The following is a 24,276-nucleotide window of genomic DNA, read 5'->3' as shown; positions in this document are numbered from 1 at the left end:
CTTTAAAGTGAATATACAATTTATTTAACATTCAAACTTCATTAAGACATGTGCAATATGGCAATTTAACTGGGGATTAAACCCTACCTAGGATGATTGCTTGCTGGGGCTTAGCAACAGGGTCCAGTTCACACTTAGCACTAATTAAATACTTTATTGAATAAATACAATACCAAACAAAATGCAGTCAAATGCTTTCTAAAAAAAAATTTTAAAGGCCTTTCTACTCAGGCTAATGACAAACACAATAAAGGCAGATATGCTAGTTTAACATAATTGGCTGATTTTATACAGCACTTATATCTTTTAGTCCACAAGTAGATTATTAAATGATAGAGAACATCTAATACAACCATTTCTACAGAACTAGGAAATAAATTTCTAAGAAAGAAAGATTTTACAGACCCCATCTTTTATACCCACCCCAACAGTCTAACTCTAAAGAGGATAAAGCCAATGACTTTCCTCACAAGAGCTCACGACTAATGTCGCTTTGCTATCAAAATCTGTATTTCTGATCCGTTATGAGCATTGAGACAAGATTCAAATATTCCCAAAGAAAGAAGCACAATGCACGTTGTGATCGCCTATTCAGCAACAGCGAGCACTGCATCCAAAACTCTCATCCCAGGAATTAAATAAGATCAGCCACATTCATGGGCATCTCCTCCACTGTAGTATTGTAGAAAGTCTCAATGTCACGAAGAATCCTCTTGTCTTCTTCGGTAACAAAGTTTATAGCCACACCTTTCCTCCCAAATCGACCCCCTCTGCCAATTCTGTGTAAGAAAAAAGAAACCACAGTCAGAATGTTACTTCTCATGTAATTATAAACTACTGAACATGACGATCCACTTGTTAACCATCAGCTGCTGTTTACTTATCAAGGTTATAGTTCGTGCTTCTAACTGGAGCACTAGCTGCTAATATCTAGAGAAAAAAATCTTCCTTTGCAGTTAGTGCCAAAAGGATTCAAGGCTTGTCTGGCTGCAAAATGAGATTTTATCAGGCATCTTGAGCATTATTACAAAGCAGATGACAGTATTGTGTTTGGGGTAGTGAAATTAAAGCCCATACCAAAGTGGGCCAGCCAAGAGCAGGTGTCAGCCTGGGACAGATGTAAACACCAGGAATAAAACAAAGAGCAGTTATGTAATCCATTTCGACGCACCTCTGGAACTGTAAACTGTAAACAAATGCTGCAAAGGTTAACTATATTCTAAAACTTACTTTTTTCCAGTGGGAAAACAATTACTTGGTATGGTAACCCAAACTTAATCACTGCTTTTTTGCTCAGTTTCACACGTTGTAACTCAAGTTACTCAAAACGTGTTTAACCTCCAAAATAGCTACCTTCCATGTTAGAAACCAGACAATACAAACCACCTAATAGGAAAGGTTCCCTAATAGAAATACTAATAAAATGCCTTAGCTGGAACAACTTAAAGTAATCAAATAATCATGACAAAAGAAAAACAAATATAAATACCGACTCGCTCTTTATTCAAACAGTGTGCTGTTTCGCTTATGATTCCACGTCCTAAATTACGTCAACGCCGTTTCTGAGTGCCATCTCGTCATCAACTGCTGCTATCGACTCCTGTATTTTTTAAAAAGTCTTTTTTTACATCATATAACAAAGTACAATTCAATTTATTTAGGGATAAAGCCACTATAACTAAACCAGGGTTCACTCAAACTGCTATCAGGCGACACCACGAAAATCCCAACTATAAAAAAATCACCAAGAAAAAGCACATGAAAACAAGAACATCACTAAAAGCTCAAGCATAAACTAAGACCAACAACTGTGGGGAGTAAAAAACCTATGTCCACAATCGGGGCAATGTTTACAAGTTTTCCCACTTTGTTCTCTTCGGCCTTCCCTAGTACAAATTTAATTACATCTTACTGAACACTATTGACTTTACTCAATCTATTCCTTGATTTGACATGTACTCTTTCATACAAACCACATTAGAAAAACAAAGTTTTTTCCAATACAGCCAAGATGCTGGCTTCTCACCTGTGAATATAGTTTTCACGATTGGTAGGGAGATCATAATTTATAACCAAAGACACTTGTTGCACATCAATCCCGCGAGCCTGAAACACAATGGCATATGTTAAAAATTATAATCCAAAAAACTGAACACCTACCTAATAATGTAGGCCACAGAATAGTAGCGAACTATAATAAGTGGTACAGTCCACTGTGGAGTGTGGTCATTTATTCTTCCAATAGCCCAACCTGGTAAAGGTTACTTAATAAACCTTCCCCCCAAAAAGTTAACTTTTGGTAGATTTTTAAGAAGCACTGAGACTTACCAACAAGTCAGTAGTTATCAGAACACGGCTTGACCCTGATCGGAATTCCCTCATGATAACATCTCTCTCCTTCTGGTCCATGTCACCATGCTGCAAATTAATAAACCTTAATTCAAGAATCACCAGTCAGGTCAGTATTTAATTCTAATTAACATGTATGAGACCAAGCGTCCCTGGCTGCTACAAGGAGAATAGCAGACAGGTATAGTTAAGAAACAACGTTATTTTAAGCAGGGGGAACGACAACACAGCACTTAACAGCTATATTGTAGTCTAAATCCTGCTTTAGTGGAAATCTAGACATTTTAATTTAGAAAACCTCTTACCAGAGCAGAAACTGTGAAGTCTCTGGCATGCATTTTCTCAGTCAGCCAGTCCACCTTGCGCCTTGTATTGAGAAAAATAACAGCCTGTGTAATGGTCAGTGTCTCATACAAGTCACAAAGTGTATCCAACTTCCATTCCTATGTTTAGAAGAGAAAATTAACAGTCATTTAGTTTCCAACTTTCTTCAGTTAAAAATTCATTCTGGCCCTAGTTCAAATCCAGATGCCCCTGTCCCCAGTGTTTAAAAAAAAAAGAATTCACTCTGGTGCAGGTATGGTAGCTTATACCTGTACTCCCAGCACTTTGGAAAGCAGGCGGATCACTTCAGCCCAGGAAGTTCCAGACCACCCTGGCTAAGATAGTGATACCCTGTCTCCACCAAAAATACCAAAATTAACCAGTCTTGTAATACAGAAATTTTAGAAATTAAATTTATTCTGTAGGTCTAATGAGCTATTGCACCAAATCTTAAGACAAAGGACACTGGACATTAAGAAAGAGGTCCACCCGAGTCTTTACAATCTAGTGCTGTTACTTTTCTTCTTGTGTGTACTCTGCTAGCATTATTGCAAAAACCAAGATACAGTCCTAGTATCTGCAATTTTAGCACAGTGCTTATACAAGAAGGCAAAATAACATCTAACAATCAGACAGTTACCTCTCTCTCAACATTAATATAAAACTGTTTGATTCCTTCAAGGGTCAATTCTTCCTTTTTCACCAGAATTCGAATTGGATCTCTCATGAATTTTTTGGTCACTTCCAACACATCAGTTGGCATTGTGGCAGAAAGCAACACAACCTTAAAGAGAGACAATTATGTTGAAGCACAGCTTACACAGTAATACCCAAAGGACGATTGTCTTATTATGGTATGTAGTTAAGACAGAAATAGTTATGCATCAAGTGCTTTAAGCAGGGGGAACGACAATAAAACATGCCAGATGTATTTGTAACAGCACCTGCATTAAACCACATCTCTTTAAGAGAGGGGTGAAGTAATCCTTACCTGAATACTTGTATTTAGTTTTTGGAAAATCTCATAGATTTGATCCTTAAACCCACGACTCAACATTTCATCTGCTTCATCCAAAACAAACATTTTGATCCATTTTGGAGCTGTTAGAAAAAGGCCATATGTCATCTCTAGATCTACTGGGTGATAGTACGACTTTTCAACTATGTAACAGTTAAAAAAAAAAAGCATACATTTAAAGACAATACTTACAAAGGTATCTTCTGTTTAACATATCAAACACTCTCCCAGGGGTACCAACAACAATATGTGGTGCTTCAGCCTGCAGTTTTTGCATTTCATTTCGAACATTTGTTCCACCAATGCAGGCATGGCAAGTTGCTCCCATATAGTCTCCAAGTGCCAGAATTACCTTTTGGATCTAAAAACCAAGGCTTAATTATTATCCTGCAGAATTCCAGGGTCAATGACTAATTTTTAAAGCATAATGGCAAATATAATCTGGTCTGCCAACAGCTTTTATGCATGCACAGCACAAATCTACTTCCAAGCTTAAAATGCACACTGACCTAACTGCTTCAATGTAAAATTCCCTTTATGTCTTTCTTGTGCCTTGTCAGACTTGGGATGCTGTTGCCCCACACATCAGCTAGACAATTCAAGAATAACATTTCCTACATTATTCTTCACTGTGTGAACGAAGGAATCCATAGTGAAATATATGTTCTGTAATTACAGCTAGGGCAAATGTTGATTTTTTTCTTCCCCAGAGAGTATTGTGCCCTACATAATCTTGACCTCAATAAAGCCTACAGCTTTATTAGGAAGGTTTACTTCAAAGCCAATATAGCAGTGAGCTTTGAAAACATAGCATGCAACAGATGCATCACAAACTACGGAGACAGTCAAATGGTAACATGTCACTGCAGTTTTCATGTTGCACAACTGCATTCAAACTTAAAAAATGGGGACAGATCTAGTATATCCAGAGAGCTTCCGATTCTCAAGCTATTCATGTACAACCCTACAAACCGTACCTGCATACCCAGTTCTTTTAAAACTTTCAACAAAAACTCCCTGCATGCATGGACAATTAAATGGAGGGATCTGGTAGGACCAATTTATACTAAGTTTTAAATTCTTCACAGTTGTGAAACCTGAAACCTATGCAACACGCAAGCAGTTTTTTTGAACTACACTATCAATACCTGTTGAGCCAGTTCTCTGGTGGGGGCCAATACTAGTGCTTGGGTCTCCTTGAACTCAATCTCCAACTGTTGCAGGATGGAAATAGCAAATGTGGCTGTCTTGCCAGTACCTGACTGAGCTTGAGCAATCACATCATACCCTAAAAAAAGTAGGATACATATTTACCGATCCCACATCAAATTGTCACTTCTACTTCACACCATGTATTCCATTTGGAACATGAATTATGCCCAAATAATCAAGTGATCAGCAATGAGTATTCTCTTCATTTCAGGTCAGTCCCGAAAGATGATTGCCATCATTTCACTTTAAGGAATACAAACAGGTGCTAGTCCCCCAGAGGTTACTTTCCCTTTCATGGTTCAGATCTATGTAGAACAAAAATTCATTTCCTAAAAATATCGAAGTTTCTTTTACCTTTAATACAGGGAATAATAGCTCTCTGCTGAATAGCGGAAGGCTTCTCAAAACCGTAAGCATAGATGCCCCGAAGAAGAGACTCCTTTAAATTCATATCATCAAAGTTATCAACAATCTCATTCCAGTTGCTCTGTAAATTAGAAAAAAATAATGCAGGCATAAATGAGATGAACACACTCACCTTTTCAAAGCTTCAAGATCCAAAACCGTTTCTTACCTCGATGACACCATCGGGGTCCATTCCCTCTGGGCCGCCATGTTCTCTGCTGACAATAACACTGCAGTCAGACAACATCCCTTCCAAGCCTCCTAACTGCATATTAAAGGGATAGCCCTTTGCAACCCGTCTCTGCACGTTACCCTTCCGTGCCCGACCTAAAGCAGCCGCTGCACGGCGAGTATCACACTGTGCGCCTCTCTAAAGGTTGGGGGCTGCAGCCGCCCGTGTAGGCAGCCCCCCAGGCCCGAGCGCACGGCGCTCCCGTTTCGGCGGCGGAGCGTCTCGCGAGAGCTCCGCGCCCTGAGCTCCGCCCCCAACAATGCGCAAGCCGGGTGATTGACGCGGGCGGAGCGGCCTGGCGAGGGCGATGCCAACGGTTCGCCGGCACCAGTGCCGGTCCGGTCCCGTCGCCTCCGCGCGGTGGCCGAATGCAGACCGCTGCCTCCAACCCTTCGCCAACTAAAGCCTAGGACCCTCAAGTCGTGCGGTTGACCACAAGGTTCAGGTCCTAGTTACACTGTACCGAACACGGTCTGCGCCAAGACTTTTTGCTGCTTGTTTGCCGTCCTCTACACTGGGAGAGGAAGCAGCTGAAATTTCCTCATGTCTTAGGGAGGAAAAACGCCCCTTGGCCACTGTTTCCGCACCCTCGTCCTGTCTCCCCACAATCCGGGCCCTACCCATCATGGAAGCTTCTCGAAGGGCACAGGGGTGCTGTACCCCAAGGAAGCGTCCATGAATTTTTAGTTTCTTGTTTCCGTGCCATCCACTATCACCTCCCCTGGCGCCCTATGACCTTCACTACAGACCGCGACCGCCAACAGAGCGCCATACCTGTTATAATCCGCGGAGCCACCAGACATGATCCGATAAACCCACTCAGCTCTCGACTGAAAAGACAGCACCACCGCGCCACCCGTTTTTTATAGGCTCGTGGCCGGAACCCGTTTCTCGCGGAGGAATTTTCTCACCGTTCTGCGGCCAGCCACAAAATTGTGATCCTGGGGTCATTACTTCGGATAAAATCCTAAGCAAGTCGGTAGGAAAATACAAATGTGGCAATTTCTAGATACTCCAGGGTCGCTGGAAATCCTAGGGCCCAGGGTTGGGTTGGGACTCTTTGCCTCGCGGCGGAAGAATATCGCTGCAGCGTTTCTCAAACACCGCGCTCCCCGCCCGCCCAGCTCCTACGGGGTTTCCGCGTCCCTGACGCAGAGGCGGGCCAGAGGAGCCCAGCTGGAGCCGGAGGCGCTGCTTGCTGGGCGACCGGGGCTTCCCGCGGGCGAGGGGTCCCGGTTCTCTGCTGGCTGCCGGCGCTCGGGTGCGGGAGGGGAATTCGGTTATTCCGCTTGCTCCCACCGCTGTTTAATTTGACAATGAAGACCTGCCTGGCGTCTAGCCTGACGTTAACATCCATTCAGCTCTCGGAAACATAAAATTCCTGCTAGGGAAAATGTCGGCCACCCAGCGAGTCCCGGAAAGTCCGGTTTACCGGTACATTTTGCAGCGCGAGGAAAAAAATGGGAGTGTCATTTGCAGATGTCTCTGGAATAGCCAATTCTATTCTCATATCGCTTCTAGTGTTTCGTTCTCTTTTTCTTAAAAAGAAAGCTGATTCTAACCTAACAGGTGTGAAGAATGCCTAAAAGAATCAAACTTTTGCAAATGGATAGAAGCCAAGAAGCAGTAATTTTCCTTGGAACGCACGAATGTTAATGGACGCTTTGGGACTACATTGATTTTGATTCCGTCTGTATTCATCATTTTTTAAAAAGGCTTTGAGTTTTGATTGCCGATATATAGTGAAATGTTGATTTATTGGAATTCAGAGCTATATCCTCGCTGCGTAAACTGCACGGGTCTTTAAGCTCCAGATGTTTTCAATTAGCCCCATCTCAGGTCCCTCGGTAAAAATAAAAAATAACGTATATAGTCATTTAACTTTAAATTACAACCCTACCCATGGTGCAAAATATCATCGAGACTATCGGGAAACATTTTCTTATTGATTCAGAAGGCCGACTTAAAGAATGATTACTAGTTGACTCAGTTTTCTATATTATAGAAGTTACTGGTTCTAAATACTGCTTTTTTAATACAAAGTTATTTATTTGAAAATTCTTATTATGCTAGGAAGTGGGACAAAGATTAAGTATACCAAGATGGCAAAGTGGGCCTAGCCGTCAGTCTAGTGGTGCTGCTCCTCATTCATCCCTGTTATGTTTGAAATCCAGACTTGAAGTGATGCCAGACATATTCTGAGAATGATGGTTGTCAGAATGATGGTTGTCTGAGAATGATGGTTCTGTCTCATCCAGAATCTACTAAAAATATCCTGAGATCTAAGAAATCGAAAAAAAAAAACTAAATTAAAAAGTGACCACTTGGTTTCACTTGAGTCTTAGGATGAAAACAGTTGAGCTGGGCATGGTGGCTCATGCCTGTAATCCTAGCACTTTGGGAGGCCGAGGTGGGTGGATCACCTGAGGTCAGGAGTTCAAGACCAGCCTGGTCATCATGGTGAAACCCCATCTTTAAAAAAAAAAAAAAAAAAAAAAAAAGATGAAAACAATTGATCAAAGGGTGATATAAATCAACAATTAATACTTAATTGTTGGTTGTTTTATTTAGGATTAGCACTATCACTAGATGCTGTGGAAAATTTTCAAGAGTCTCTTAAAAGGAAATAATCAAGGGCTGAACTCTCTGGTTTAGGTTTACAAGTGCCAAGTAAGTTTCAAGGTAAGAAAACTTCAAATACAGTTAAAATCCACACACTGCCTGTGACCTTACAGTGTGTTCCTAATAAATGCGGTGCTTACCACATTTGCATGTGCTTACTAATTAATAACATTAGTAACTAATAAATGAATTAAAGATCAAAACATATACTTTAACAAAGTTTTGCATATCAACACGGCGTGCTTTTATATTTAAGTGATTCTAACTACCTGGAATCTGAAATTAGATAGCCTTCTCAGTGGACTATCAATGCTTCTTTGCCAATCTTTAGTGTTTGAAACCATTTATACTGTAAATAATCCTAAAACTCAGATTATTTCCCTCTCTAAACCAACTAGGGTAGTTTAGTTTTGCTCTTCAAGAGCCTCAGCTGACAATTCTAAAGCCATCTAGCAACCAGAGAAGCAAAGAATTAGTACAAATCCATCAGTGCTATGTGGAAAAACAACAAAACCTTAGAAGAGTGTTTTGTGTTGACAGTGACATCTTCCTATAGAAAGTACCATGTATCCTCATCACTCAGGGAGCATTGGTATGCCATCTTGAGATTACATTATTTGAAACCATCCGTTAATTTTAAGTGATAGCTGCACATTTAAAGCAATGTCTGGATAATCTATTGACATATAGACATTTGTTAAGGTATGTGTTTTAGATCTAATTATTAATGTTATTTATTATTTAGTAAGCACAAAGTATACTACGTGCTGTCCTTATATCTGTAATTTCAGTGTTTAAAAAGAACTGGGCCAGGCATGGTGGCTCATGCCTGTAATCCCAGCACTTTGGGAGGCCAGTGCAGGCAGATTACGAGATCAGAAGATCAAGACCATCCCAGCTAACATGGTGAAACCCTGTCTCAACTAAAAATAAATTAGCCACACATGGTGGCACGCATCTGTAGTCCCAACTACTTGGGAGGCTGAGGCAGGAGACTCGCTTGAACCTGGGAGGTGGAGGTTGCAGTGAGCCACTGCACTCCACTGCATTCCAGCCTGGGTGACTGACAGATGGAGATTCTGGCTCAAGAAAAAAAAAAAAAAAAAAAAAAAACCTGCCTGGAGCTGGATATGGTGGTGCTATTCGCCTCTTTTGTTTTTGTTTTTTTTCTTTTGTATTTTTGGTAAAACCAGGATAATCTCTGTAACCTCTTTTTATTATACGGTTTCTGAGGAAATTAGAGGCTACATTCTGCTTGCATGTGACCCCTGACACAATTTGGAGAGTGGCACTCACTGCTATGTTCTTCTTTATAACATAAAAACATTTGCGGCCAGGCATGGTGGCTCACACCTGTGATCCCAGCACTTTGGGACGCCAAGGCAGGCCGATCAACTAAGATCAGGAGTTTGAGACCAGCCTGGGCAACTAAAAACACAAAAATTAGGCCAGGTGCACTGGCTCATGCCTAATCCCAACACTTTGGGAGGCCAAGGCAGGCAGGTCACTTGAGGTCAGGAGTTCGTGACCAGCCTGGCCAACCTGGTGAAACCCCCTTTCTACTAAAAATACAAAATTTAGCTGGGCATGGTGGCATGCACCTGTAATCCCAGCTGCTCAGGAGGCTGAGGCAGGAGAATTGCTTGAACCCAGGAGGCGGAGGTTACAGTGAGTCAAGATTGCACCACTGCACTCCAGCTTGGGCGACAGAGCAAGACTCTGTCTCAGAGGAAAAAAAAGATTCATTATTTTTCATCAGTTTGCTCATCTCTTCTAAATTATATGAAGTCTCCAGAATTAGGTTTGTCTTAAGGAGAAACCTACTCCTCTGTGAGGGATGGAAGAAAGACCTTGACTGGCAGCAAAAAATGTGGGCTTGGTATCTGGAATCCCACTCCTATGCCCAGTTACCTGGGGTTCTGTACTGCCTTCTTCATGTGACACAACCAACTCATCTTTCATTTTTTATTTTTTCTTTGAGACAGAATTTCACTCTTGTTGCCTAGGCTGGAGTACAATGGTGTGATCTCAGCTCACCGCAACCTCTGCCTCCCAAGTTCAAGTGATTTTCCTGCCTCCGCCTCCTGAGTAGCTGGGACTACAGGCATGTACAACCACACACAGCTAATTTTTATATTTTTAGTAGAGATGGAGTTTCGCCATGTTGGCCAGGATGGTCTTGATCTCTTGACCTCATGATCTGCTGGCCTTAGCCTCCCAAAGTGCTGGGGTTACAGGTGTGAGCCACCATGCCTGGCCACACCCAGCTAATTTTTGCATACATATATATATATATATGCAGGCGGCTGCCACCATACCCAGCTAATGTTTGTATTTTTTTAGTAGAGACCGGGTTTCACAATGCTGGCCAGGCTGGTCTCAAACTCCCGACCTCAGGCAATCCACCCGCCTCGGCCTCCCAAAGTACTGGGATTACCAGCATGAGCCACCCTTCATTATTTTAATAGGAAAAAAAACTATTAAAATAATAAAACTATAAACCTAAATGGCTATCAAAATGAGATTCATCAGTACATTGTATGCTGTGTGTATTAGTCATTAAAAACAATGAGGTACACTTCTACTTCTAGAAAGATGGAGTAGACGTTTTCCCTGTTCCTATTATTAAGTGCGACTAAAAACCCGGGACATTTTATATAAAGCGAACACAAGAAGGCAGACAGGCTAGGAACCTCAGGATACACATGATTGTGAATTCCCTGGGTTTTCCTCTTGCTTCACACATCTTGAGGTGAAACTGAAGAAGCTAGCAACCCAGAAAAGCCAACAGGCACAGACAAGAAAAGGCCCCGCAAAAGGCTGTCAGGACAGAGGCATTCTAGGAAGACAGACAAGTTTTAGACATTAATTCCATTCCTTCAGCTAAATACCACAGAAGCAGCTGTGTTCCTACCTACACCCATGCCAGCAAAAGCCAAGTGGGGAACCCATGATTCTACCCTTGCAAGGCTGTAATGAAGTTCCCTGACAACCTCCACCCCCCCAAAACCCCCACCACTACCACCACTGCATTGTCAGAGGAGACCAGGGGGTAGGTTCAACTTCCAGGCCCACTGGGCAGGAACAAAGGTGCTCCTTCAGATCCCACTAGGGTAGTGTCAGAGAAGGCCTGGTGGGAAATCAGGACTTTATCACACAGTCATAATGAGGCCACCTCAGTGTAGTGGAGACCACATAAGGAACTCCTGCCCCCACCCAGCAGTAACAAGGATCATACTAGCTGGTGTGAGTGAGAAATCTGGACTTCCACCTCCTCCTGGCAGTAGGGAGACCATGATATCCTTCCCCTGCCAGAGCAGCATCAGAGGAAGCCAGCCAGAGCCAGAGACTGAAGTAAGATCTAATGAACTCTGCACCACTAATTACTAGAGGAATGCAAATCAAAATCACAATGAGATACTATTTCACATCCACTAAGATGACTATTACTATTTTAAATAGAGATAGGGGGTTGCGGGGAGGTGGATCTCAACATAATGCCCAGGCTGGTCTTGAACTCCTAGGCTTAAGCGATCCTCCTGCCTTAGGCTCCCGAAGCAACGATGACCAAAATGACTATTTTTTTAAAATAGCAAATAACAATTGGTGTGGATATGGAAAACCAAAATCCTTGTAGATTGCTAGTAGAACTGTAAAATGGTGTACTCACTGTGAACAGTACGGCAGTTCCTCAAAAAATTAAAGAATTACCTAGGCCAGGCTCAGTGACTCACGCCTATAATCCCAGCACGTTGGGAGGCCAAAGTAGGTGGATCGTGAGGTCAGCAGTTTGAAACCAGCCTGACCAACACGGTAAAACCCCGTCTCTACTAAAAATACAAAAATTGGCCAGGCGTGGTGGCGGGTACCTATAATCCCAGCTACTCAGGAGGCTGATGCAGGAGAATCTCTTGAACCTGAAAGGCGGAGGTTGCAGTGAGCCAAGATTACTCCACTGCACTCCAGCCTGGGCAACAGAGTGAGATTCCATCTCAAAAACAAAAACAAATTAAAGAATTACCATACGATCCATCAATTCCACTTCTGAGTTTATACATAAAATGATTGACAGCAGGGATGCAAACAGGTATTTGTATACCAGTGTTCATAGCAGCATTATACACAATAGCCAAAAGATGACAGCAATCCAAGTATCCATTGATGGATCAGTAGATAAAACAAATGTGGCTGGGCGTGGTGGTTTACGCCTGTAATTCCAGCACTTTGGGAGCCTGAGACATGAAATCGCTTGAGCCCAGAAGCTTGAGACCAGCCTGGGCGATACAGGGAGACTCCATCTCTACAAAAAAAAAAAAGAAAAAATCAAATAATCAGCCAAGTGTTGTGGCACGTGGTTCCAGCTACTCAGGAGGCTGAGGCAGGAGGCTTGCTTGAGCCTGGGAGGTGAAGGCTGCAGTGAGCCATGATTACGCCGCTGCACTCCAGTCTAGAGGCAGCAAAACAAGACCCTGTCTCCAAAAACCAAAGAACCCAGAAAATCCTATTGTGCTTTATACATCAATGGAATATTATTCAGCCTTAAAAAAAATGAAATTCTGATACATGCTACAGTATGAATGGACCTTTGAAGACATTACGCTAAGTGAAATAAGCCAGACACAGAAGGACAGGTAGTATATGTTCCTCTTCTATGAACACAGAAACAGAAAGTAAGAGAGTTATCAGGAACTGGGGGAGGGAAGAATGGGGAGTTACTGTTTAATGTGTACAGAGTTCCAGTTTGGGGAAAAAGGTTTGCAGATGAATAGCTGTCATGGTTGTACAATATCATGAATATACACAGTGCTACTGAAGTATACATTTAAAAATGGTTAAAATGGTATCTTTTATGTTATGTCTATTTTACCAAAATAACAATATATTCCTACCAGATAATCTAGTTAGAATAAAGTTAATCTGGCTATGCACAGTGGCTCACACCTGTAATACCAGCACTTTGGGAGGCCGAGGCACGTGGATCACCTGAGGTCAGGAGTTCAAGACCAGCCTAGCCAACATGATGAAACCCAACTCTACTAAAAATACAAAAAATTAGTTGGGTGTGTTGGCAGGTGCCTGTAATCCCAGCTACTTGGGAGGCTGAGGCAGGAGAATTACCTGAACCCAGGTGGCAGAGGTTGCAATGAGCCAAGATCAAGTTATTGCACTCCAGCCTGGGCAATAAGAGCAAAACTCTGTCTCATGGATAGGGGGATAATGAAAAAAAGTATGAAGTTAATCCATTAGAATGAAGTTTTCCCACCTAATTGTAGTTGTTAGTCTGCTGATGAAAAAAAAAACAATACATGGGCCAGGCTCAGTGGCTCATGCCTGGAATTCTAGCACTTTGGGAGTCAAGGCAGGCAAATCACGAGGTCAAGATATAGAGACATCCTGGCCAACATGGTGAAACTCCATCTCTACTAAAACTACAAGGCCGGGCGCAGTGGCTCACACCTCTAATCCCAGCACTTTGGGAGGCCGAGGCGGGTGGATCACGAGGTCAAGAAATCAAGACCATCCTGGTCAACAAGGTGAAACCCCGTCTCTACTAAAACTACAAAAATTAGCTAGGCATGATGGCGCACGCCTGTAGTCCCAGCTACTCGGGAGGCTGAGGCAGGAGAATTGCTTGAACCCAGGAGGTGGAGGTTGCAGTGAGCCGAGATCGCGCCATTGCACTCCAGCCTGTGTAACAAGAGTGAAACTCCGTCTCAAAAAAAAAACTACAAAAATTAGCTGGGCGTGGTGGCACGCACCAGTAGTCCCAGCTTCTTGGGAGGCTGAGGCAGGAGAATTGCTTGAACCTGGGAGGTGAAGGTTGCAGTGAGCCAAGAGCACATCACTGCACTCCAGCCTGGACAACAGAGTGAGACTCTATCTCAAAATATATATATGTATACACAGAGAGAGAAAAAAAAATCTTGAATCACATAACAATACAGAAGTCTACGGGTTTCTTTTCTTTTCTTTTTTTTTTTTTTTTTAAGACGGTGTTTCACCATGTTGGTCAGGCTGGTCTTGAACTCCTGACCTCAGGTGATCTGCCCGCCTTGGCCTCCAAAGTGCTTGGATTACAGGCATGAGCCACCACACCCGGCCAAGTCTACAGGTGTCAACAGAAAATCACTTAAGCTAAAAATCGTGAAGATCTCAAACGGAATGAAAAAGATGCCAACTCTGAGATGACAGAAATGTTAGAATTAGCTAGTGAAGATTGTAAAGCTGCTATGACGAAAATGCTTCAGTGACCAATTATTAACATGCTTGAGTCAAATGAAAAATAAAAAGGAGGGCCAGGCCCGGTGGCTCACGCCTATAATCCCAGCACTTTGGGAGGCCGAGGCGGGTGGATCACGAGGTCAAGAGATCAAGACCATCCTGGTCAACAAGGTGAAACACCGTCTCTACTAAAAATACAAAAATTAGCTGGGCATGGTGGCACACGCCTGTAGTCCCAGCAACTCGGGAGGCTGAGGCAGGAGAATCGCTTGAACCCAGGAGGCAGAAGTTGCAGTGAGCCGAGATGGAGCCATTGCACTCCATCCTGGGTAACAAGAGCGAAAAAAGGAAAAATTGATAAATTGGACTCATCCTTAAAACCTTTGCTCTCTTCTTTTCTTCCTCCTCCTTCTCCCAATGGCAGGTAGAATATATTGGCCTTGGACTGGAACACTGAGAGGAGGAACCCACACCCATGGGGTGGGTGTGGGCAAGATGAGATTGAAGCTATCTGATGGTCACTTGCGGAATAACAGATTCTGGGCTGGGGGAGGTAGCTCACACCTGTAATCCCAGCACTTTGGGAGTCGGAGGCGGGTGGATCAAGAGGTCAGGAGTTGGAGACCTGCCTGACCAACATGGTGAAACCACATCTCTATGAAAAAATACAAAAATTTGCCAGGTGTCGTGTCACGCACCTGTAATCCCAGCTACTTGGGAGGCTAAGGCAGAAGAATTGCTTGAACCTGGGAGGCGGAGGTTGCAGTGAGGCGAGATTGCTCCGCTGCACTCCAGCCGGGGCAACAGAGCGAGGCCCCGTCTCAAGCCACCTCCCCCACTCCCCCCGCCCTCCCCCCCAAAAAACAGGTCCTGCCAGTAGAGAGTCTGATTGGTTGGTAGCTGCAAAGCCCAGAGGGTCCTGCTGGCTGTATCTTCACGGGCAGCTGAGATTAGGCAAGAAGTCAAGGGCCTGGATGCAGAGCCTGGGGATGCATGGGGCACAGGGAGGATAGACCAGAGAAACTTGTGCTCTGGTTAGCATGGTCTATCCGCGGTTTCAAGGATAGAGCACCACCAGAGGAGGAACCCTGTCTGGGCGTGCTAAAAATGGCCCAGCAGAGCATAAGGCTGTGGCTGGGACAGGTACTGAACTGCTCTGAGCTGCCGACTAGGGCCTTAAACTGGCCATGTGGGGCCGTATTGAGGTGGCGGGTGAGCAGTCCCAGCGGCACCGCCCAAGCTGCCTGCTCTGGGGTCCCTGCAAAAGCAGCCGCCGAGCCCACGGACTTCCGGGTCGTAGGCACGTGGGGTCTGAACATCTGCCTGACTGGGTCAGCTGCTATTACAATGCCCGGGCGATAGTGCCCTCCAGCGCTGCCTGCCTGCCGAAGAGGAGGCGAGTCCCCGGGTGAATGATCGGGCTCTGCCGGCTTACAGCGGATGTCGGAAGGTCAGTTCGCTCTGCTCCTTTCGCCTCCGTTTTTCTTCCGTATAGAAACTTTCTTGAGCCGCAGAAAAAGCTGGTTCTTTTCTTTCTGTCTGGCCCAGAGCTGCTTCTGCATCGTCAGAATTTGTTCCTTCGGTCTCCTCTGGTGACATTCTCTCTTTCATCTCCTCTCTCTTCCTTCGTCCTGCTCTTCCTCTCTCTTCTCGCCAACACCTTATCCGCCTCCACCTCCTCCCTCTCTTCCCGCAGCCTGCGCTCCAGCTGGGGGCACTCCGGGTACACATCCTGCGCGACCCCCCACGGGGCCTGGGGGGAAAGCGGGCACTCGGGGAGGCCGCGTCCAACCCAGGCCAGCTCGCCCCGCCAGCCACAGGGGCTCGGGGCATCCCCCGCCAGCCCAGCCGGCAGCCACTGGTCCTCCGAGTGTACAGGAAAACCTTGGCTTTTGAAAGACCCTGTTAAAATAAGGATGAAAAAACAAGCTATAGAGGAGAAAATATGTGCAAACCACATATCTGGCAAAGTACTGGTATCTAGAATAGATTAAAAAAAAAAAAAAAGGTAAAAACAGCAGTCTTGCTCGGCGCAGTGGCGATGGCTCACGCCTGTAATCCCAGCACTTTGGGAAGTGAAGACGGCTGGATCGCCTAAGGTCGGAAGTTGGAAACCAGCCTGACCAACATGGTGAAACCCGTCTCTACTAAAAGTACAAAAATTAGCCGGGAGTGGTAGCGGGCACCTGTAATCCCAGCTACTCAGAAAGCTGAGGTAGGAGAATCGCTTGAACCCGGGAGGCGGAAGTTGCAGTGAGCCGAGATCAAACCATTGCACTCCAGCCTGGGCAACAGAGCGAGACTCCATCTCAAAACAAACAAACAAAGTCCTAATACAGCGTGAACAAAAGATTTGAAAAACATTCCGTGCAGCACATACACTAAGAAATTGGAACTGTATAGAGATTAGCATGGCTCCTGCCCAAAGATGACATGCAGATTCATGAAGCGTTCCATATTTTTAAAATATTAAACAAAATTTTAAAAAATTCATTGAAGAGGATATACAGATGGCAAACAAGCAACGAAAAGATGTTTAACACTATTAACCATTTGAGAAATGCAAATAAAAACCACAATGAAATATCGTTATGCACTTGTTAGAATGGCTAAAATAACAAAGTAACTACAATAAATTCTGGGAAGGATGCAGAGAAACTGTATCTCTCGTCCTCTGCTGGTGGAAATGTGGAATGAGGTAGCTACCTGGAAAGCAATAACAATTTCTTTTCCTAATTGTATTGATTAATTGATAGATATGGAGTCGTGCTCTGTTGCCCAGACTTGAGTGCAGTGGCACGGTCTCGGCTCACTGCAACCTCCGCCTCCCAGGCTCAAGTGATTCTCCTGCCTCAGCTTCCCAAGTAGCCAGGACTACAGGCGCCCACCACCATGCCCAGCTAATTTTTGTATTTTTAGTAGGGATGGGCTTTCACCATGTTGGCCAGGCTGGTCTCGAACTCCTGACCTCAGGTGATCCACCCAACTCAGCCTCCCAAAGTGCTGGGATTACAGGGGTGAGCAGCCACCGAGTCTGGCCTCTTTTTTTTTTTTTTTTAAAGACATGAGGTCTTGCTATGTTACCCAGGCTGGTCTCAAACTCTTGGTCTCAAGCAATCCTCCACTTCAGCCTCCAAAAATATTGGCATGCCTAATTTTTCTTAACAAATTATTGTAACTATAGGTTACAATCTGTATTCACTTAGCTTCAGTGAAATCACAGGTTTAATTTGTTATATATTTTTTCCAATGCTGATTAAAATATCACATAAGTATCAAAATAAACACTCCATCTGAAATCTTCTGACTGTTTGGGATATGGTGGTACTGACAGATTGTAGCTTATTGGAATCCGCAGTCATTAGCCAAACCATGACAGAGGCACATGTAAATTTTTTTTTTTTTTTTTTTTTTTGAGATGGAGTTTCGCTCTTGTTACCCGGGCTGGAGTGCAATGGTGCAATCTCGGCTCACCGCAACTTCCGCCTCCTGGGTTCAAGCAATTCTCCTGCCTCAGCCTCCTGAGTAGCTGGGATTACAGGCACGAGCCACCATGGCCAGCTAATTTTTTTTTTTTGTATTTTTAGTAGAGACGGGGTTTCACCATGTTGACCAGGATGGTCTTGATCTCTTGACCTCGTGATCCACCCGCCTCGGCCTCCCAAAGTGCTGGGATTACAGGCGTGAGCCACCGCACCTGGCCCAATTTTTTTTTTTTTTTTTAAGACAGTCTCGCTCTCTGTCACCCTGGCTGGAGTGCAATGGCGAAATCTCGGCTCACTGCAGCCTCTGCCTCCCAGGTTCGAGCAATTCTGCCTTTGCCTCTGCCTCTGCCTCTGCCTCTGCCGCTGCCTCTGTCATGGTGGTGGGATTACAGGCACCCACCACCATGCCCAGTTAATTGTTTGTATTTTTAGTAGAGATGGGTTTTTACCATGTTGACCACGCTGGTCGCAAACTCCTGACCTCAGGTGATCCACCCACCTCAGCCTCCCAAAGTGCTGGGTTACAGGTGTGAGCCACCGAGTCCGGCTAGATCTTGTTTTCAATGTAAAATTCTAAATAGTGGGACCGCTGAAGTCTGTGACTAGCCACGTAAGTATTTTTAGTTGTTGCTGGTGAAAATTATTTTTGATTATGCTAATAGGATTTTAGAAGAAAAAATATCTCCTAGAACCACCACTCTGCCATTTTCCTGTCTGTCCCCATTGAAACATTTGAAGTGGTGCACAAGTCGCTGGAACTTTCTGAGACTTTCTCTTGGAAGGTCTTTGAGTCTTCCCTAAAGAGAGAAACGAGTCAGGGGGTAGTGCCCCTTTATTTTTATTTTCCTTTAAAATTCTGGGCTTAGCCTTGATCTAAATGAAAGAAACTATAAGTCACAATATCATGTAATATGCTTTGTAAGAAAGCTATTATGTCGAGTACTTCAAATTTTCAAAGTATCAACTGTTACTTCATTATCTTCCACTGCACTCCAGCCTGGGTGACAGAGTGAGGCCCTGGTTAAAAAAAAAAAAAAAAGTTAGGGGTGAGGAATATGTACAGTCTGGTGATATCAAAATTAAAGGAAATGGATTGGTGAGGAAAATTTCATTATAATTTATAAGGCTTGTGGTTTTTTTGTTCTTTTTTTTTTTTTGAAACGGAGTCTAGCTCTGTCACCCAAGCCGGAGTGCAGTGGCACTATCTAGGCTCACTGCAAACTCTGCTTCCCAGGTTCAAGGGATTCTCCTGCCTTAGCCTCCCGAGTAGCTGGGATTACAGGTGCCCGCCACCACATGCAGCTAGTTTTTGTATTTTTAGTAGGGAGGGAGTTTCACTGCATTAGCCAGGCTGGTCTCGAATTCCTGACCTTGTGGTCTGCCTGCCTTGGCCTCCCAAAGTGCTGGGATTACAAAAGTGAGCCACAGTGCCCGGCAATTATTTTTTTCTTTCAACGTTTTATTTTTTAGTTTCTGAAATACAAATCAAAATATATTTTGTTACACACCATTTTAACAAGCTTGACATTGTTATTAATATAAGATGACTCAATGTAAGTACTTTAAAACTTGCTTTTAAAAAAGCCATACATTTTGTTTTAGGGTAAACAGCTCATCAAAAAAAATACATTTGTATATGGGCTATAGTTTTTCATTATTTTAGAGCACACCCTCAAACTTAAAATTTGATCCACAAAAATATGTAAATGTTCGGCTGGGTGCAGTGACTCATGACTGTAATGCCAGCACTTTGGGAGGCCAAGGTGTGTGGATCACCTGAAGTCAGGAGGTTGGAGACCAGCCTGGCCAACATGGTGAAACCTCGTCTCTACTAGAAATGCAAAAAAAAAAAAAAAAAAACTAGCCAGGCATGGTGGCGCAAGCCTATAGTCTCACCTACTTGGGAGGCAGAGGCAGGAGAATCGCTTGAACCTGGGAAGTGGAAGTTGCAGTGAGCCGAGATCCTGGCTTCTCACTTCAGCCTGGGGCACAAGAGCAAAACTCCATCTCAAAAAAATATTTTAAAAAAGGAAATGCTCCTCCTCTCACAAAAATAAATTAAATCTCATGGCTGAACAAAACAGAAATGTAAGTTAGGATGTTTTAACTGTATGGAGGCACATTACAGAATACACGTAGAAACGTGATAGAACAACTGTCTTGTTTCTATTGGAGCTGTTCTGTTTCAGAGAGAGATATAAGGTACACGGGAGGGTGCTGAAGACTCACAACAGAATTAGTTACTCAAAATTAACCGGAATTCAATATAGAAGAATGTATGACAGCAGTAGAACAATCTCAACAGTTATTTGCTGCCTAGAAACCAAGTTATAGGCTCAGAACAAGTAACTCAACAGGAACAACAGTCAACGTGTTTATACGACTTTGAGGGTGAAAAAACGTCATCATTTATAGATGATGTCCTGTGCACAAGTACACAAGACAATTAGTTTCCAAGACACTGGGAACAACAACACAACATACAAAGTAAAAATAGGGCTGAACATGGTGGCTGTCACCTGTAATCCAGGACTTTGGGAGGCTGAGGTGGGCGGACCACTTGAGGTCAGGAGTTCAAGACCAGCCTGGGCAACATGGTGAAACCCCGTCTCTACTAAAAATACAAAAATTGGCAGGGCACGGTGGCTCACGCCTGTAATCCCAGCACTTTGGGAGGCTGAGGTGGGCGGACCACTTGAGGTCAGGAGTTCAAGACCAGGCTGACAAACATGGAGAAACCCCGTCTTACTAAAAATACAAAATTAGTGGGGGGAGGGTGCATGCCTTTAATCTCAGCTACTTAGGAGGCTGAGGCAGGAGAATCACTTGAACTCAGGAGGTGGAGGTTGCAGTGAGCTGAGATAGAGCCATTGCACTTCAGCCTTGGTGACAGAGTGAGACTCCATCTTAAAAAAAAAAAAAGTAAAATAAATCCAAGCATTCTCTTCCACCATTCTCTTGAGTATGAAACCCAGGCCACCTTTGGTCATTTGCAGGGGTGTCTTTTCTTTTTTATTCTCAATGTAAATGTCTGCTCCTTGGGACACCAGCAGTTTTGCTTCTTCCACTCTCTCCTCAGCGCAGGCTAAGTGTTAAAGAGTGTTTACCCTCCACGTCTTGGATGTTCGTGGATGTTCTGTGGTACAGAAGAATAAGAATAATCTTCAAGTTACCTTTGGCTGCTGCCCTGTGCATTGCTGTAGCCTCACAATGGTCCTTAGCATCTGGATAAGCCCCTCTAGTAACATGACAGCAATCTCATGCCTGTTTCCGGAAGCTGTATGATGTAGGAGAGTGCAGCCATTTTGACCGACAGTATTCACTTGAGCACATTTTCCCAAAAGGGTTTTTTTTTTTTTTTGAGACAGAGTCTTGCTCTGTCGTCCAGGCTGGAGTGCAGTGGCAGGATCTCTGCTCCCTGCAACTTCCACCTCCTGGCCTGCCTCAGCCTCCTGAGTACCTGGGATTACAGGCATGCACCACTACACCCAGCTAATTTTTGTATTTTTAGTAGAGATGGGGTTGCACCATGTTGATCAGGCTGATCTCGAACTCCCGACCTCATGATCCACCCACCTTGGCCTCCCAAAATGTTGGAATTACAGGCGTGAGCCACGGTGCCCAGTCCCAGACCAGCTTTTACAATCTCATCTTGCTCAGTGGAAGCCGCAGTACGGAGAAAAGACCAACCTGCATCGTCTTTATCATTCACTCCATGTTGCAACAAAAATTCAACAATTTCTGCATGTCTGGCTGAGCATGCCCAGTGCAATGCAGTTCTGCTGTCCTGGTCAGTTCTAGTAGCCAGGAATTTATCAGCCAGAATACTCCTTCAACTCTTCTAGCTTCCTCCATAGGCTGGGTTGCAGACCATTAGGTCAGACACACACCCCTTCATTTGGCCTTCCCAGGAACTCGTGATATTATATTCTATATGTCTGTGTGTGTTATTTATTTATTTTTAGAGATGAGGTCTCACTATGTTACCCAGGCTGGTCTGGAACTCCTGAGCTCAAGTGATCCTCCCACTTCAGCCTCCCAAAGTGCTGCAGAATTACAGTCGTGAGCCGCAACACCCGGCCAATATTTGCGTTTTCATCCATGGTTCGTGACTCACAACTCCCATAGCCCGTGTTACAGTAAACAGAATCTCTTTCTTTGACCTTCTCCCGCCCTTCCTCCACCTGCCTGACACAGGACTCTAATCTCATTGTGAATCATAAAACTCTCATTCCAGAGGAAGTCCTGCCTGATAACCTGGAGGGAAGAATGCTGCACTGAAGGAGCAAGAAGAATCTGAACAAACAGGCCTTGCTGGGTTCAGATCATTCTCTTTTTGTCTAATCACTCTTTTTTTTGAGATGGGAGTCTCGCTCTGTCGCCCAGGCTGGAGTGCAGTGGCGTGATCTTGGCCCACTGCAGTTTCTGCCTCTCAGGTTCAAGCGATTCTCCTGCCTCAGCCTCCTGAGTCCCTGGGATTACGGGCATGTGCCACCAAGCGCAGCTAATTTCATATTTTTAGTAGAGACAGGGTTTCTCCATGTCGGCTTGAACTCCTTCCCTCAGGTGATCCGCCCACCTGAGCCTCCCAAAGTGCTGGGATTACAGGTGTGAGTCACTGTGCCCAGTCCATCCAATCACATTTTAACATGATTGTCCATACTTCAGTCAGGCCTATCCAAGAAATCTCCATAAAAGGCCCAAGAGGACAGAGTTCAGGGAGTTTTGGAGACCTGAGCAATGGAAGCTGACAGGAAGGTGAATAAGAACTCATTCAACAACTCCTCAGGCACAGAAGTTCCTGCCCTTGGGACCCTTCCAGACCTCTCCATATATACACATATTTTCATCTGACTGTTTATTCATATATATACATAAAATTTATTTTTTTTGAGATAGAGTTTTGCTCTTGTTGCCCAAGTTGGAGTGCAATGATGAGATCTGAGCTCACTGCAACCTCCACCTCCTAAGTTCAGCGATTCTCCTGCCTCAGCCTCCTGAGTAGCTGGGATTACAGGCACGCACCACCATGCCCTGCTAATTTTGTATTTTTAATAGAGATGGGGTTTCACCATGTTGGTCAGGCTGGTCTTGAACTCCCGACCTCGGGTGATCCACCCACCTCGACCTCTCAAAATGCTGGGATTACAGGCGTGAGCCTCCACTCCTGGCTGTTTATTCATATTTTTAAAAATATCCTTTGTAATAAACCTAAATGTTTACTTGAGTTCTGTGAGCCACTTTAGCAAATTAATCAAACCCAAAGAGGAGTTTGTGGGAACCCCAACTTGAAGTCTGTTGGTTAGAAGTTCCTGAAGCATGGACTCGAGTGGTAAGAAGGAGCAGGGCAGACTTGGGGGGCCAAGCCCTTGACCTGTGGTTTCTGAGGCAATCTCCAAGTAGATAATTTTGGAATTGAATTAAACTGGAAGACACTCAGCTGGTGTCCTCTGCTTGGTGACAGAAGTCTTCTATATCGATTGTTGTAGTGTGACATTAAAGAAAAAGTGTTTTTTTTTTTCTTTTTTCTAACACAAGGCTCTGTCTCTTGTTATATATAATAAGAAACACCAACTGGGCACGGTGGCTCACGCCTGTAATCCCAGCACTTTGGGAGGCCGAGGCAGGCAGATCACGAGGTTAGGACACCAAGACCATCCTGGCCAACATAGTGAAATGCTGTCTCTACTAAAAATACAAAACTTAGCTGGTTGTGGTGGCACACACCTGTAATTCCAGTTACTTGGGAGGCTGAGGCAGGAGAATCACTTGAACCAGAGAGGTGGAGGTTGCAGTGAGCCGAGATTGAGTCACTGCACTCCAGCCTAGGCAACAGAGTGAGACTCTGTCTTCAAAAAAAAAAAAAAGGCTGAGTGTGGTGGCTCATGCCTGTAATCTCAGCACTTTGGGAGCCTGAGGTGGGTGGATCAACAAGGTTAGGAGTTCGAGACCAGCTTGACCAACATGGAGAAACTCCATCTCTACTAAAAATATAAAATTGGCTGGGTGTGATGGTACATGCCTGTAATCCCAGCTACTTGGGAGGCTGAGGCAGGAGAATTGCTTGAACCTGGGAGGCAGAAGTTGCAGTGAGCCAAGACGGTGCAATTGCACTCCAGCCTGGACAACAAGAGTGAAACTCTGTCTCAAAAAAAAAAAAAAAAAAAGAAAGAAAGAAACACTGAAACTTTGAAACTTTTCCTGAGATGTTCCCTCAGCTCCCCTGCTAATGATCCTCCCAAGTCAGCCTCCCAAGAAGCTGGGATTACAGGTGCACACCACCACATCTGGTCTTTTTTTTTTTCTTTTTTGGAGACAGGGTCTCACTCTGCGGTCCAAGCTGGAGTGCAGTGGTGTGATCACGGCTCACTGTAGCCTCAACTTCCTGGGCTCAAGCCATCCTCCTG

General features: G+C 44.3%; 1 protein-coding gene, 1 long non-coding RNA gene, 4 other non-coding genes and 1 pseudogene across 10 annotated transcripts in view; 2 read left to right on the top strand and 5 right to left on the bottom strand.

The window, feature by feature from the left end:
- Nucleotide 1: 1 nt before the first annotated feature.
- Nucleotides 2-6,378, bottom strand: EIF4A2 (eukaryotic translation initiation factor 4A2). Of its 5 annotated transcripts, none has more exons than XR_004734340.3 (12): nt 6,315-6,378; nt 5,478-5,526; nt 5,258-5,390; nt 4,840-4,979; nt 3,884-4,052; nt 3,665-3,774; nt 3,314-3,457; nt 2,655-2,792; nt 2,329-2,418; nt 2,027-2,106; nt 1,490-1,600; nt 2-779 (listed from the first exon to the last, which is right to left on the bottom strand). XR_004734340.3 is itself a non-coding variant. In XM_035274705.2 (11 exons), the coding sequence occupies exons 1-11, from the start codon at nt 6,341-6,343 to the stop codon at nt 635-637; spliced, it is 1,227 nt and encodes a 408-aa protein (XP_035130596.1). In that variant the 5' UTR covers nt 6,344-6,378; the 3' UTR covers nt 2-634. The 5 variants fall into 5 exon arrangements, 2 of the variants coding, with proteins under 2 accessions (XP_035130596.1, XP_035130597.1); XR_013527194.1 differs by having other exon boundaries at nt 1,494-1,600; XR_013527195.1 differs by having other exon boundaries at nt 5,478-5,523.
- On the bottom strand, nt 2,166-2,303 carry LOC118148181 (small nucleolar RNA SNORA4). Its single transcript, XR_004734958.1, has one exon. It is a non-coding gene; the product is annotated as a small nucleolar RNA SNORA4 (small nucleolar RNA).
- LOC118148174 (small nucleolar RNA SNORA63) lies at nt 2,482-2,614 on the bottom strand. The gene has a single exon (XR_004734950.1). It is a non-coding gene; the product is annotated as a small nucleolar RNA SNORA63 (small nucleolar RNA).
- LOC118148233 (small nucleolar RNA SNORA81) lies at nt 3,107-3,284 on the bottom strand. The gene has a single exon (XR_004734997.2). It is a non-coding gene; the product is annotated as a small nucleolar RNA SNORA81 (small nucleolar RNA).
- On the bottom strand, nt 5,081-5,149 carry LOC118148235 (small nucleolar RNA SNORD2). Its single transcript, XR_004734999.1, has one exon. It is a non-coding gene; the product is annotated as a small nucleolar RNA SNORD2 (small nucleolar RNA).
- The window catches only part of LOC144579623 (uncharacterized), a gene marked incomplete at its 5' end in the record, with an annotated part of 64,540 nt that continues 46,609 nt past the window's right edge, over nt 6,346-24,276 (top strand). Inside the window, 2 exons of the long non-coding RNA XR_013527761.1 lie at nt 6,346-6,452; nt 12,932-12,939. This is a non-coding gene — a long non-coding RNA (uncharacterized LOC144579623). The remainder of the gene's footprint in view (nt 6,453-12,931; nt 12,940-24,276) is intronic.
- On the top strand, nt 16,752-16,847 carry LOC118148147 (U6 spliceosomal RNA; annotated as a pseudogene).

The sequence above is a fragment of the Callithrix jacchus genome, chromosome 15 (genome assembly GCF_049354715.1).
Source record: "Callithrix jacchus isolate 240 chromosome 15, calJac240_pri, whole genome shotgun sequence".
NCBI classification, from domain to species: Eukaryota; Metazoa; Chordata; class Mammalia; order Primates; family Cebidae; genus Callithrix; species Callithrix jacchus.
This window is presented reverse-complemented; position numbering and strand designations above follow the sequence as displayed.

What these genes read in the sequence shown, in the direction of transcription:
- EIF4A2 (XM_035274705.2), bottom strand. Translation starts at nt 6,343, where the DNA reads ATGTCTGGTGGCTCCGCGGATTATAACAG. An exon ending in GGCTCCGCGGATTATAACAG is followed by an intron (nt 5,527 to 6,314) that starts GTATGGCGCTCT and finishes TGTTATTGTCAG; the next exon opens with CAGAGAACATGGCGGCCCAG. An exon ending in ACTTCACAGTTTCTGCTCTG is followed by an intron (nt 2,419 to 2,654) that starts GTAAGAGGTTTT and finishes ATTAATTTGCAG; the next exon opens with CATGGTGACATGGACCAGAA.